The sequence below is a fragment of the Podarcis cretensis genome (genome assembly GCF_951804945.1).
Source record: "Podarcis cretensis genome assembly, chromosome: 5".
Classification (NCBI taxonomy): domain Eukaryota; kingdom Metazoa; phylum Chordata; class Lepidosauria; order Squamata; family Lacertidae; genus Podarcis; species Podarcis cretensis.
Window position 1 is genome coordinate 7,264,243 of NC_137174.1, and position 14,104 is coordinate 7,278,346.

Here is a 14,104-nt window from a genome sequence, read left to right on the forward strand (position 1 = left end):
ACTCCATTGGCCAATGCTCCATTGGTCATTGGCCAGCATGCTTCCAGTCCCCTCTTGCATGCTTTGGGCAGGCGGGGCGAGCCACATTGGGGTCCAAGACTCAAAGCCACTCTGCAAGCTCCACAGAGCTGTTCTCTGACCACTCAGCCACAGCGATTAATCATAGAATCATAGAGTTGGAAGAGACCACAAGGGCCATCGAGTCCAACCCCCTGCCAAACATGACTCTCCCTGGATGTTCCCAGCCAAAAGATCCAATCAGGCTCCATAGGAGCTGCCTTAACCACTCTGCAAAAATGCGTACATCAGAAGAAATTCACATAACAACGCTGATAAATTTTCATGAGGACTCTTTTAAAAAAGAGAGAGAAATAGCAAACTGATGCAGAGGATCTGAGGTTGGAAAAAGGTGAAAGAGACAGACACACACATACACCCAGCCAACGTGGTTGTGGTGCTGGCCAGGAGGTGGGCCTCTCTTCTGGCCAGTGTGGAAAGGGATGTGAGGGGGGGGGGGCGCTGCGCCTGTGGGAGAGCAACCTGTTTGAGAGCAAGGGGAGAGACCGAAAGAAAGGTTCAGTCGGCAGCTGGAGCACATCATCCCTGAAGCAGCATGCACAGGAGGTGCCTGTGGGGGGAGGAGAGGAGAGGGTATGGTGCCACCTGAGTGTTCAAGTGGGTCTCATGCCTCAGCCCCCTGGAGAGGGGGAGACTTCAGTGACTGCGAATGTACGTACTCTTCTCCCCCGTCCCCCGCCGCCGCCCTGTTTGGGTGTGGCAGTGAAACACTGCATGTATGGTGACCGAGTCTTCTGCTCCATGTATGTGGCCATGTGAGGAAATTAAGAAATGCCTTTGCCCTTAGTTTCCCCTCCTGATAGTTCCCCGTTGTGAGCGATAAGTGTATATAGCAAAATGCCAGAGATATAGCCCCATATCTCTGGATGTGACTGGCTGCTGGAATAACACTATAAACAAACCTCTACTGTGGCAACATGGGCAGGGCTCCCTCATGGTGAAATTAATGGAAGGGAAATGTCTTGCGCCAGGGTTGGTGATGGTGCAATGGATGCACCAATGTGGGCATCAAAATGTATAGCCTTTGGTGCATGTGTGTCCAGCGCCACATCCTTACTCTGTTTTCTCCCAGTCCAGCAGTGTATCTTCGCTGGGGGAACAGTGCTGGTGGAGTGTACCTTAGACTTCACCCACAAGGTAGAACAAGGCTTCCACCAGATTGCATGACATTTTAGCCGACAGATCTTGAACAGAGGAGGATTGTGACATTAGTCCCAGTAAACATGCACTGCAGTGAGGCAGTCCAATCTTGTGCATATTTACTTGGAAGTAAGCCTCGCTGAATTCAGTGGGACTTGACTTTCAAACAAGCGTACCTAGGCTGCAGCTCAATACAAAATTACCCAAGAGCAAGCTGCGATGAACTTCAGTAGGATTTGCTTCCAAGAACTATGCAAATGCTTAGACCTTTAATCATGGATGTGGTGCATGGCGTTTAACAGTTCACGTTAAAATGATGAGTTGACCAAAGATGAGTGACCAAATTTAAAACTGTGAAGCCCTTTTTTCTATTGAAATTTTGGAAGATCATAATGGTGGCGGCAAGGCATGGGATCGGATTTTATTTTACAAATAGTCCTTCCTAAATTTATTTGCCATATAATGTGAACCTAAGCATATTTAAAGGTAAAGGACCCCTGACCATTAGGTCCAGTCATGACTGACTCTGGGGTTGCGGCGCTCATCTTGCTTTATTGGCCGAGGGAGCCAGCGTACAGCTTCCGGGTCATGTGGCCTGCATGACTAAGCCGCTTCTGGCGAACCAGAGCAGCGCACAGAAAGGCCATTTACCTTCCCGCCAGAGCAGTATCTATTTATCTACTTGCACTTTGACGTGCTTTCAAACTGCTAGGTTGGCAGGAGCAGGGACCGAGCAACGGGAGCTCACCCCGTCGCGGGGATTTGAACCGCTGATCTTCTGATTAGCAAGTCCTAGGCTCTGTGGTTTAACCCACAGCACCACCCGCGTCCCAAGCATATTTACCGAGATGCAAATTGAGTGAGTTCAATTAGACTTACTTCCTATTAAGCTTGCTTTTGATTGCAACCATGCAGCCCAATGGTATGTATATTTATTTGGAAATAGCTTGCACAGGGTTCAATAGAGCTTGCTCCCACATAGATTGCAACAGTAGGATTCAAAACTGTGCATATATCCCTTGCTCCCCATAATCTTTAGTGCTGCAGAACCCACCTGAGTCTGTAACTTTATGCAACCAGAGGCATCTTTGCAAGCTCCTGAAGTTCAGCCTCTTTACAGCCACACCTGCCTCTTTGTCCCTGGTGTTGCTATGGTGACTCCTCAGGTGGCAGCCATGGAATGAGGCCCCTGGGTACCTCGAGATGATAAAGAGCACAACACTTTCAGCAACAACGACACTGGTGTTGTTGTCTTTCCTTCTGGTCCGGAGTGCTATATATATATATATATATATATATATATATATATATATGCACACACTTTTACATGCAAGGAAGGAGAAATAATAGTTGAAGACCATCTTCTCTAGACCTGGCTTATAGATTTCCTGGGATTCCCACCTGGGCCAGCAACTACGAAATGGTGCCGCGTACGGTGTGTCTCCCTTTGAAAGGGTAGACTGAAAATCTGAGTCTAGGCATTTTCACTCTTGCAGGGATGGAACCAGAAAATCTGCATGGACTGCCTGTGAGTACAGCATGACAGTTACACAGTGGGGGATGCTATAATCGACCCAGGGCTATGTCTCAAATAAATATGTAAATAGTCTGCACCAAGAAAGCCACGTTTCTACATTTCCCCCATGTAATTTATTCTGCTTTTCCTATTCATGGAAGGAGGGAGAGTTAAGTTCTGCAGGGCTCTAATGCTGCTTTTTCAGCCAATGAACGTTCTAATTCCTCTGTTCCTTTGGCTCCAGAGATTTCACCAGGCATTGCCCACACATTTTACCTGAAGGTGTGAGGGCTGTAAACTTTCTTTTTACAATCAATGCCAGATTCTATGGCTGTTGCGCACTGCGAAGCACTGTAGAGTACACAAACAAGGCACTGAATATGCTATCGCCATCGCTTCCTCAATCTGTCAGTGATAAGTGTGTATAGAGGAGGCATGACATGGAATCTGTGCTCAGTATTTGAATGTGACAAGTAGGTATGTCTTTTGAATGCAGTGCATCATGAAAAATAAATAAATAAACATGCCTGAGTTGTAGGTATGGCAGATGGGGAAGGATGGAACACAACACAATGGAAGAGTGAAATTCTGTCTCCAGAGAAGGTGAATTTGTTGGGCGGGGGGGTATTTCAAAGAAAACAAAGGCTACTATTCACTACTGTGTGACTACAAAAGGAAAGGTATATTAGCTAGCTGATTTGCATGGTGCTATAAGCAAAATAAACTATCAAAGGGAGGGGGGAGTCCAACAGCAAACAGATCCTTGCTTCAAAGACCTTACAATCAAATTTTCAACAAGTGAGAGACATGAAAGAAGGGAAAGCAAAGCAAAGAAGCAGGGATGAATCAGAGAGATGCAATTACTTGTTTTTAGGCTTTGTTTTAAGTTGCAGGTGAGGCTAAGGTTAAGGGGTGAGTGAGGAAAGATTTGAAAGAAGAGAGGAAGAGGCATCCTAAAAATAGTCCTGTGTATAAGAGCTCAAATGCACAGCATTATACACAAAACTGAACGTCAATGTTGAACGAATTGCCTCCTTATTTGCATTCTGTTGCTAGGCTGGGTTTTCTAAGAAGGACTTGTTTTCAAATTCATATATCCCAAGACAATAACTTCCTCACCCACTATTCCCTTGCTCTTGACTAGAAGTTTACAGAAGCTGAAGCCATATGAAAATGAGGGTTGTTGCTCTGGGAGTTTCGTAGAGCAACCTGGCATGCCTTTATTGCTTTGTTTCTTTGCTTCTTCAAGTTAACTGTACACAAAATACTGCACCTCTATATCCTGCAACAGGGCCACCAGCTGAAATAACTTCTCGGGGTCTGTCAGTTGTATATACTAGATTTCTTCAAAGTATTTGAAATGTCCACCCCAGGATGCTGTTCCTTCTTCTGCTAGGCAATATTCTTCCATTCTGCATATCTCAGGTTTGTTGACCTTCCACACAGAAAGTTTCAAAGAGATTCTCTGAAAAGTATTATCGATAAAAGCCAATAATAATCTTCCCCCAGTCCAACATAACAGCTTTGCCTCCAATATTGAGAAACAAGACATCCTTTATCTTTATTCCCTCAGGGGACTCTTCACTGTGGACATATACTGAGACAGTAATTCATAATTGCTTGTTGTTTATTCATTAATTCACATCGAAGTCCATATCTTCCAATTCCATTTCCTGTTTTCCATCCCTTTTTTTAAAAGTCGGCTTCCGTTTTCTCTTCTTCCATTCTTTTTTTCAACAATGTTGTCAGAGACTTAGTAGCTTTGCCCTCTAATTTAACTCCAAATTTTATGCAGCTCTGTCTCTGCCGGCTCAGGATAATTATTAATTTCTCTGTTCATGGTTTCCTTCTCCTCCAATATCATAACTCCACCATTTGACTGTTTAACTCCTCCAGACACCTATGTGGAAGACCTCTCGATTTCATCATCTATTGCCTCCAGCTTTACCATTCCATTCTCACGTTCTGGCAATCCTCCATTAGTATTTCCCCCCTCAGTCCATTTTTATTCACTGTTCTGTGCATTTCTGTTCTAAGTTCTTCCAATTGATCATTCAGTAGTTGTCGCATGATACCAGCAATCAGTGGGGTGTTTTTCCAGTATTTTCACCATACTGAGCATCCCCCCCCCCCCGATCCACACAGTCCTTGCTTACATTCCTAACATTCAACTCTCTCAGTGAGCAGCCATGTAGTTTCACATTACAGTCAGCACATTCATCAGTGAATAGGAGGATTTAAAATAAGACAAAATAAAGTGAAAAATTCTCAGAGTTGGAGAATCTCCTGTCTGTTTATAAAGTTTCTTTGCTATTTATTACTGGAGCATAATTTTTGCTAGTTTTGCTTTCAGCCCCTTAATGGTTTCTCCTCTTAAGCCAGCAGCCTGGTCATATTTCAGACGAACATTTTAGCCAGCAGAGAGATGGCCTTGGTCATAATTTATAGAAGTTTTGGAAATAATTGAAGAAAGGGAAGTTAGCTTATATTTGTCCTAAGGACTAACACCTAGGATGGTTATGCAGTGTTCAGGAATGATTACGGTTCTTCCACTCTTGGTTGCTCACTCCATCCGTCCAGGTCCTTTGAAGATTTATTGTTCCCGCAGCATGGGAGCAGCCCTTTTAGAGCACTGGAAGTTAATCCCTGTTATCCCTGTTCCTCAGAGGTCACTGTTTTACATGCTGCAGGTCCTTTTGTGCCATTAGAAGCACAAAGCATCAGATACTGAATAGCTCTTGATGGACATCATTGCAGTCGCTCCCCTTCCTCCCTATGCCATTTTGAGAAATCGAACTGGCTTGCATTCCAGGGACCTTCTCCCAATCTTTTTCGCGTATGTAGAACTGCACTTTGATAGGTTCACACCCATGAAGATACTTAGAAGCCCCCTTCATGGCAAACACGTGTATATAAATTGGAAGCAGAGCTGGTGGGGATGTGGACGTTGAGGTTCTGCATGCAACCACCACCAACTTCTAATAAGCCTGAATATGGCTTATATCTCTTCCAGTTTGTTTGTTTGTTTTGTTTTAAACTCCCTCAAGTTCCCTGTGGGAAATTCTTGGCATAGGTAAGAACTAATCTTTGTTTATGTGGGGCTGAAATGACTCTTTACTGGTTTCCAGATACATTTAAGCTGCAATCCTTATCTATATACCGTATTTTTTGCTCTATAAGATGCACCAGACAACAAGACGTACCTAGTTTTTGGAGGAGGAAAACAAGAAAAAATATATATTCTGAATCACAGAAGCCAGAACAGCAAGAGGGATCGCTGTGCAGTGAAAGCAGCAATCCCTCTTGCTGTTCTGGCTTCTGGGATAGCTGCGCAGCCTGCATTCGCCCCATAAGACGCACACACATTTCCCCTTACTTTTTAGGAGGGGAAAAGTGAGTCTTATAGAGCAAAAAATACGGTATTTGGGGGAGAAAGCCCCAGTGTACACAGTGGAACATGTTTCCAAATAAACATGTAAAGAAATGAGTTACAAATCTGATGCATTTTCTTTGACCTGAAAATATTGTGGCCCTTTAGAGTCAGAGAAGTTTTTCTTTAACCCCTACATACAATGGGGGGGGGGGAATTCCTCCCAACATTGCCAGGAGCATCAGAAACTGTCTGAGACATGATGCTTGTGCACCATGAAGATGTGCCCAATTAAATGTTATTGGGGTTTTCGCATAATTGGGAGTTTAATTTGCTGTATTCGGGATCAAAATAGAATTTCCCCAGGTCAGATTTGCAATGGTGAAGCACCAACCATCTTGCATAGTATATTTTTAAATTTAAAGCCACTGCTGCATTTTTTAATTTATAGAGCAAGAATGAATACTCAGAATCTTTTTTTAAAAAATAAAGTGATCCAGAGTATCTTTAAAAACATCAGAAGAACCTTTCAGCATTAGGCCCAGGTCCACTTAGCTCTGCACTTAGATCCACTTGGATCATTTCAAGGAGTACTGGGAACAAGCAGGTACAGTGGTACCTCGGGTTAAGAACTTAATTCATTCTGGAGGTCCGTTCTTAACCTGAGGTACCACTTTAGCTAATGGGGCCTCCCACTACTGCTGCACCGCTGCTTCACGATTTCTGTTCTCATCCTGAAGCAAAGTTCTTAACCCAAGGTACAATTTCTGGGTTAGTGGAATCTGTAACCTGAAGCGTCTGTAACCTGAAGCATCTGTAACCCGAGGTACCACTGTAATTGGTGGTCCACCAGAATTTGGCCAGTGGAACACTATGAACCTTCATCTTCTTTCTGTCCACTTCTGGATTAAAATGTGGTTTAGAAGAACATGACACATATTTCATGACATACATAATTTCTGATATATAATTCCAGCATTGCAGGGGGTTGGACACTAGATGATCCTCAGGGCATCTTCCAACTGTACAATTCTATGATTTATAAAAGTATGAACAACGAGGAGAGAGGAGCTCCCACCTCTCATAAATTAGGACTTGGAGATCCCACAGTCAAGTTGATTGACAGTAGGCAAAAAGATGTACTCCTTCATATAGTGCATAATTGACTTATCCGGTTCACTAAGACAAGGTCTGGGAATGACAAGTGGCTTAGATGGCTTTTAGAAAGGATTAGACACATTCACAAAGGATAGGACTTTCAGGAGCTGTTAAGGTAGGCTAAGCAAACATAACTTCTGTGGGGGGAGTTGCAAATGAAAAGATGTGTATGTGTGGGGAGGAAGAGAACCCCAAGCAGAGTGACAAGGGTCAGGGCTTTGTGGCTATCAGGACCAACAGAATTTTGAGAACAGGTGAGGATCAGCTGCAGGGATGGGGGTAGGATTGTCAAGCACAACCAACACCAACAAAGTTACGGTAGAGAGGCCAAACTCCTCGCTCTGCATTATAAATGGAGGCTTCAGGAAAGATATTATCACTCCCCCCCTCCCCCTTGCTTCTTCCCCAACTTCCGCCATCTAGCAGGTTCTTGCTCCAAGCTGGCAGGAGCAAGGAACTGGAGCACCTTTCTTGGGGGGTGTAATATAGCAGGTCCCTCCTTCTCACTACCAAATGTAGTCAGGGGAGAAACGAAAGGGGGTGGCAGTCACTCCAGTGCCCTGCTGTTGAGTACGCAGGGCCATCTGACTAGATGAGATGACCTGATCCATCAAATTGGCAGATACAGCAAATCGGTTCTTATGTTCTTAGGGGGCTGGGGGTTGTGTCTTGCAGTCCATGGCCTGGCTTGAATAATCTCAAGTTATTTGTTCCATAAGACGCTTTCTGCAGGGCACCTGCACTCTGTTGCGTTATACTGCTTAATCTGAGCCTCGTCCGTCTCTCTCCTCTCATATAACTGCTAATCGCTGCAGTTGCTGCACGTATCACGTGTCTCCATGGCTTATGGGCAGGAAGACATTGAGTCCCCTCTCTTGAACTTGTCACAGGAGGCTTCTTTCAGTAACTTTCTTTGAACTTTCCTCCAGGTTATCAACAACTACCTGGATGGGGCTCAAGCAGGTTCCACAGAAAGGCTCACACCTGGAGGGATGCACTTCCGAGACAGCAAGAGGAAAGTGGACTATGTTTTAGCTTATCACTATCGGAAATCTCCCTCGCAGTCCAGTGGTGGTTCTCCAAGCCTCTCGCAGAGACCTCCTTCTTTGGCTATCATTTCTAATGGGGAGACGGCCAAAAGTCAATCTGAACAGCAGCCGCTGCCGCCACAAGGCCAGGAAGCAGCTTCTCCAGATGCCGAGGTCATCGATCTGGGGCCGTTGGAGGCTCTGGAGGAAGCAAAACGGGAGCAGAGGAAAGAGTTTGAAAGCAACCTGATGGAAGCTGGTCTGGAGATAGAAAAAGATGCAGAGGTAAGAGGAGGAACTGCCAACAGACAGGTAGGAAAGATCTGATGGATGAGGCCAGAAATCAGACTAGACTGTTAGCTTTCATTTTGCAAAGAAAGTAAGTACCTAAGGCAGTCATGTCCAGAGTCCGGCCAGTGTGGCAGTTTATAAAAAAGCTCAAGAACTTTTGGTAAAAATCCCCCCAAAAGCTCAAGAACTTCAATTCTAAAAAAACAATTTCAATCTTAAAAAACGAAAGGTCAAAAAAAGGTCACCAACGTTGGTCGGCCCTCACACATGTTCACTTCATCAAATCTGGCCCTCTTTGAAAAAAGTTTGGATACCCCTGGGCTCTTGCTCAAAAGTTGTCAGACAAAATGCGAGCTCCTCCTCCAGCCCCAAACGTCAATGAAATGGGCTGCCCTGGCTGGTAGTCCCTGCCATAGGGGGTTTTAGCCAGTTAATCCCATTTTGGATATTACACAAGAGCTAGTGATTTCTAGTGCTCCCTTTTCTGCTTCTGTCTCATTGTTGCCCAATCCAGACTTGCATGTTGGTAATAGTAGTGCCCGTGTGCATAGCAGTAGCTCTCCACGGCCCATCCACTCCCTCCTCTCTCTGTGTTCTTCCAGGCATGCACATTCAACAATTTCATGGCTGATAATAAGCGTACGTGCGGCTTTAATTTATGATTATTTTTGCAAAAAAAGGAGGATGTTATACATTTTATCTATCAACTATGTTTGGAGAGAAATATAAAAGTGTATATTCAGTTTATGGTGTCATTTAAATGTGTTGTACTCCCTTCTCAATGTTTTAATATTTTTATTTATTAGACTGATACCTCTACACCTTCCTCCAAAGGAGTCTAGAGCTATAAGAAGTTTAATTTTTCCTGGGTTTCTAAACCGGACAGCTTGGCCTGTTTTGAATCTGGTCTTTGTCAGCTTCCTATACTCACTTTTCTGTGAGTAAGGCTGCAATCCTAATCCTATTTATCTGGGAGTAAGCCCTATTGAATTTAGCAGGACTTATTTTTCAATAAATGTGGTGTGTATGTGTAGTTTTTCTTACAACCTGTGAGGCAGGTTGGGCTGAGATTTGGTTCAGTCACAAAAGCACACAGCATGCTTACAGTATTGTGTGGGTTTGGTGTTGTTGTTGTTTTGCCAGAGTTGGCAAGCTTTTCTCTTTCTGTTTGATATAGCTCTTGCTGTACAATAACATGGCAGTTGAAGCAAAAGCACAGTGTCCCTTTTGCAGCAATTTTATACCTCCTGCACCTTCACAACAGCCATGTGAGATAAGTTTAGATGAAAGTTGGTGGCTAGTCCAAAGCAGTAAGCCCAACAATGATGAATTGAGTGACTTTTAAATGTTTAAACCGTACGTTTCAGAGGATGTATGTGCGTACCTGTACCTGCGTATCTAGTTATCAAGGTTGGAAAACTGGTTTTGCTTTTTGCCTGCTATGAAAAATTAGGAGTGGAGGGTGAGAGGTTCCCTGTTTTCCTAGGTTTGCTTGTGTTTTTATTTCCAGCGTTTCATCACCTTTTTATTCCAAATTATACGGTTGTAGAAGTTAGTTTTTAATATATTAAGCTGCTTGGATGTTTTGGTCCTCTTGTTTTTACAATGTGGAGCAGGGGAATGCTGGCACAGAGAGAAATGTGCTTTATAGTAGGGAGTGTAGTTGTTATCCAATCTCTTGGAGAGTGTATTTCTTCTAGGGCAGGGATAGGCAAACTAAGGCCCGGGGGCCGGATCTGGTCCAATCACCTTCTAAATCCGGCCTGTGGATGGTCCGGGAATCAGCGTTTTTTTTATATGAGTAGAATGTGTGCTTTTATTTAAAATGCATCTCTGGGTTATTTGTGGGGCACAGGAATTTGTTCATATTTTTTTTTTCAAAATATAGTCTGGCCCCCCACAAAGTCTGAGGGACAGTGGACTGGCCCCCTGCTGAAAAGGTTTGCTGAACCCTGTTCTAGGGAAATGCAGCAGTCAGATAGCGCATGGAGGGGGGGGTGTTCGTTAAGTTGATTGTGGCACCAATCGGCAGGAAGAGGTGATTAGCTGCTTTCCCACCCATGGAAGGAATATGGGGTTCTTAGGAGTGGGTTGGTGCTGCTGGAATAAAAACTTAAATGAATTGTTATTCAGAGAGCTTGAGGTGGTGTCCATGGCTCTTTCCCTTTCCATTTTATCCTCACAAGATCCAGGGGAACCAAGGGAGCTTCATGGCTGAGTGGGGATTGTAAATCCTTTGTACTCAGAAGATCTTAAATCTTCACTGTATTCAGTATGAGCATCTGAACGACTGGGGGGTGGAGCTTGCATGCTTTGTGCCGATCAAATCGGCTGCGTTGCCTGGGGACTTGCTTTTGCTCAGCGCTTCCCAGCGGAGAGGTGACGGTGGGTTTCCTTGCTGCAAACCTTTGCCAGGTTGCTGCGCTGTGGGAACCACTGCGTGAGGCTTTGTTTGGCTGCTGGTTGACTAAAATCCCTTATTTTGGCTGCTGATCCCTTATTTTCGAGGCTGCTGGTCCCTTATTTTCAAATCTGTAAGTTGACAGCTATGCCACTGCCCATGATTCTGATGTTCATGCCCATGATGCAGTCATGCTTATGAACATAAGAAGTGCCTTGCTCTATCAGACCAAGGCCCACCTACCCCACATTCGCAGACTCTACCCCTGCTCTACATGGACCATCAGTAGTTAAATGAAGCTTCAGTTGCGCTGCTCTTTAATAACCACAAATGGATCCTTTGCTGTATTCATTCATTATGTCATGTCAAAGCCATAATAGGGCAGTCATTTGAGATGAGCTTTGGCACCTGGACAAAAAAGATTGCATTGCAGGCTGTTGTGAATGAAATGCAGATTGAAAGGCACAGAGCATTTAGGAGATGAAGGCTATTTTTTAAAAGCTACCATTTTTTGATTCTTCTTCTAAAGGCAAGTAACCTTGTACCTCTTAGGACTTGGTCCCATAAACCCAGAGTTGTATACAATGCAGAACATCTTTTAGGCAAAACATCCCTGGTAAAGAAAGCAGAAAGGTGTCTGGTAGTTGCCTAGATGAAGATATAAGGCATCAGTTTATGTTTCCTTGCTTAAAGATAGAGATGTTCTTATATTGTGATTTTATGTTGTGAATTGCCCTGAGACCTGCATGTATAGGGTGGTATACAAATATAATGCGGGTGGCGCTGTGGGTAAAAGCCTCAGCACCTAGGACTTGCCGATAGAAAGGTCAGCGGTTCGAATCCCCGCGGCGGGGTGCGCTCCCGTCACTTGGTCCCAGCGCCTGCCAAACTAGCAGTTCGAAAGCACCTCCGGGTGCAAGTAGATAAATAGGGACCGCTTACTAGCGGGAAGGTAAACGGCGTTCCGTGTGCTGCGCTGGCTCGCCAGATGCAGCTTGTCACGCTGGCCACGTGACACGGACGTGTCTGCGGACAGCGCTGGCTCCCGGCTTCTAGAGTGAGATGAGCGCACAACCCTAGAGTCTGTCAAGACTGGCCCGTACGGGCAGGGGTACCTTTACCTTTACCTTACAACAACAACAATAATAATAATGCTCCTACTTAATCCAGCTCCATCTATCATAAATGCTCATCACCTCTGCCAATTTTGGCTCATTTATTGAAGAAAACTACTTGGCGAAAAGTGGAGGCAACAGGTTCCTGCACATTTATTCTCCGTAAGAAGTTGGATGCCAAATTAGAGGAAATTCTTAGATATATATTTCAGATTCTGAGATCAACAAGTCAGCTGGCATTAAGTTTCTTCAGAAATATGTCACTATTTACAAAAACAGTGGGTGAGGTTCAGCGCTGGTCCTTCTCAGAGCAGACCCATTGAAGTTAATGGACATGATTAACTTGGGGTCATGGATTTCAATGGGTCTGCTCTGCACAGGACTTAGCTGAATGCAACCCATTATGGATAGGGATAATTGATAATCTGGGATAATCTGCTAGGGAATGAATGGGACTATGAACACCCTATTCCCACACCCCTTGGGGTGCCTTGGAGATGACCCTTTGTTGTTGCTGTTTAGTCATTTAATCGTGTCCGACTCTTTGTGACCCCATGGACCAGAGCACACCAGGCACTTCTGTCTTCCACTGCCTCCCGCGGTTTGGTCAAACTCATGCTGGTAGCTTCCAGAACACTGTCCAACCATCTCGTCCTCTGTCGTCCCCTTCTCCTTGTGCCCTCCATTTTTCCCAACATCAGGGTCTTTTCCAGGAAGTCTTCTCTTCTCATGAGGTGGCCAAAGTCTTGGAGCCTCAGCTTCAGGATCTGTCCTTCCAGTGAGCACTCAGGGCTGATTTCCTTCAGAATGGAGAGGTTTGATCTTCTTGCAGTCCATGGGACTCTCAAGAGTCTCCTCCAGCACCATAATTCAAAAGCATCAATTCTTCGGCGATCAGCCTTCTTTATGGTCCAGCTCTCACTTCCATACATCACTACTGGGAAAACTATAGCTTTGACTATAAGGACCTTTGTTGGCAAGGTGATGTCTCGACTTAGGGTCCCTCTACAATTCTAGGATTCTATGGGTTGGGTATATGGCTGGCAGGAGGAAGAAGGGGCCAAGACTAGAATAGAGACTTCATGTGATAACTGAGTGAAAGCAGCACCAGGAGTACAAGGGGCTGCACTACTAACCCCAACCATAAAAGCCACATCTGGAAAACTAGCAGAATCTAGCAGACGTTCCATGCTCATTTCTGTAAGATTTGCTCCAGGGAAAATCTGTTTGAAGCTTTGTTAACCCAGAAAATCATGGGGATTTTGAGCTGTAATTTCATGTGAAGAAATTTCAGGTGGTATTCTGGCATACAGATATTTTTTCCCATCATTTGAAATTTAGTGCAACATGGCAGCATATCGATTTTTTAAAAAAAATTACAGTTCCATAACACAACGGGTAATGCAGCGTAAAAGGAACTTCTGGGACAGAAGTGCTAGCGTTAGAATCAGAAAAATGAAGATGGCCATCTCCTCTTCTGCACATCTCTCATTGCTGGTTCTTAATGGCAGCTTTCTGATGGTGCCATAGAGGCAGGATTCTAATGTCCTGTTAGCCTGTGATAGCCGTGCAGCTCAGCTTCCACCCTGCTGTCCTTCCATTAGTGATCTTTCAGCGGAGTCATCATCCATTCAAACCATTCACTCATAGGATTACAGTACATAATTAGGAAATTAAAGACAGCAGTTGCAACAGAAAAGGTGTCAGGGCTAGGGTTGCCACTCATCCTGCAATAATACAGGATTGTCCCGTATTTCAGTGTTTCAAAGTTTGTCCTGTATTTGCGTGTCAAGGTCCCCAGGGCCACCCCAATAACTCACACATCACACAGAATTTTTGTTTAAGGTATTTGGCATAATTTTGGCCACAACTTTATTAAAATACAAAAATGTGAGTGGTTGCTTAGGCATTGGTTATGATTATTTGCCCCCCCCCCCACGGGGGACAGACTGACATTCTGCACGCCTGCAAAAGTCAGAAAAGGGGAATACACTTGGGGGTAGCGAT

General features: G+C 44.5%; 1 protein-coding gene across 1 annotated transcript in view; it reads left to right on the forward strand.

Annotated features, from left to right (window-relative positions):
* Nucleotides 1-2,543: 2,543 nt before the first annotated feature.
* The window catches only part of ANO2 (anoctamin 2), a 141,234-nt gene continuing 129,673 nt past the window's right edge, over nt 2,544-14,104 (forward strand). Inside the window, exons 1-2 of the mRNA XM_079975130.1 lie at nt 2,544-2,746; nt 8,192-8,575. Coding sequence (XP_079831256.1) covers nt 2,717-2,746; nt 8,192-8,575 — 414 coding nt within the window. The 5' untranslated portion in view covers nt 2,544-2,716. The remainder of the gene's footprint in view (nt 2,747-8,191; nt 8,576-14,104) is intronic.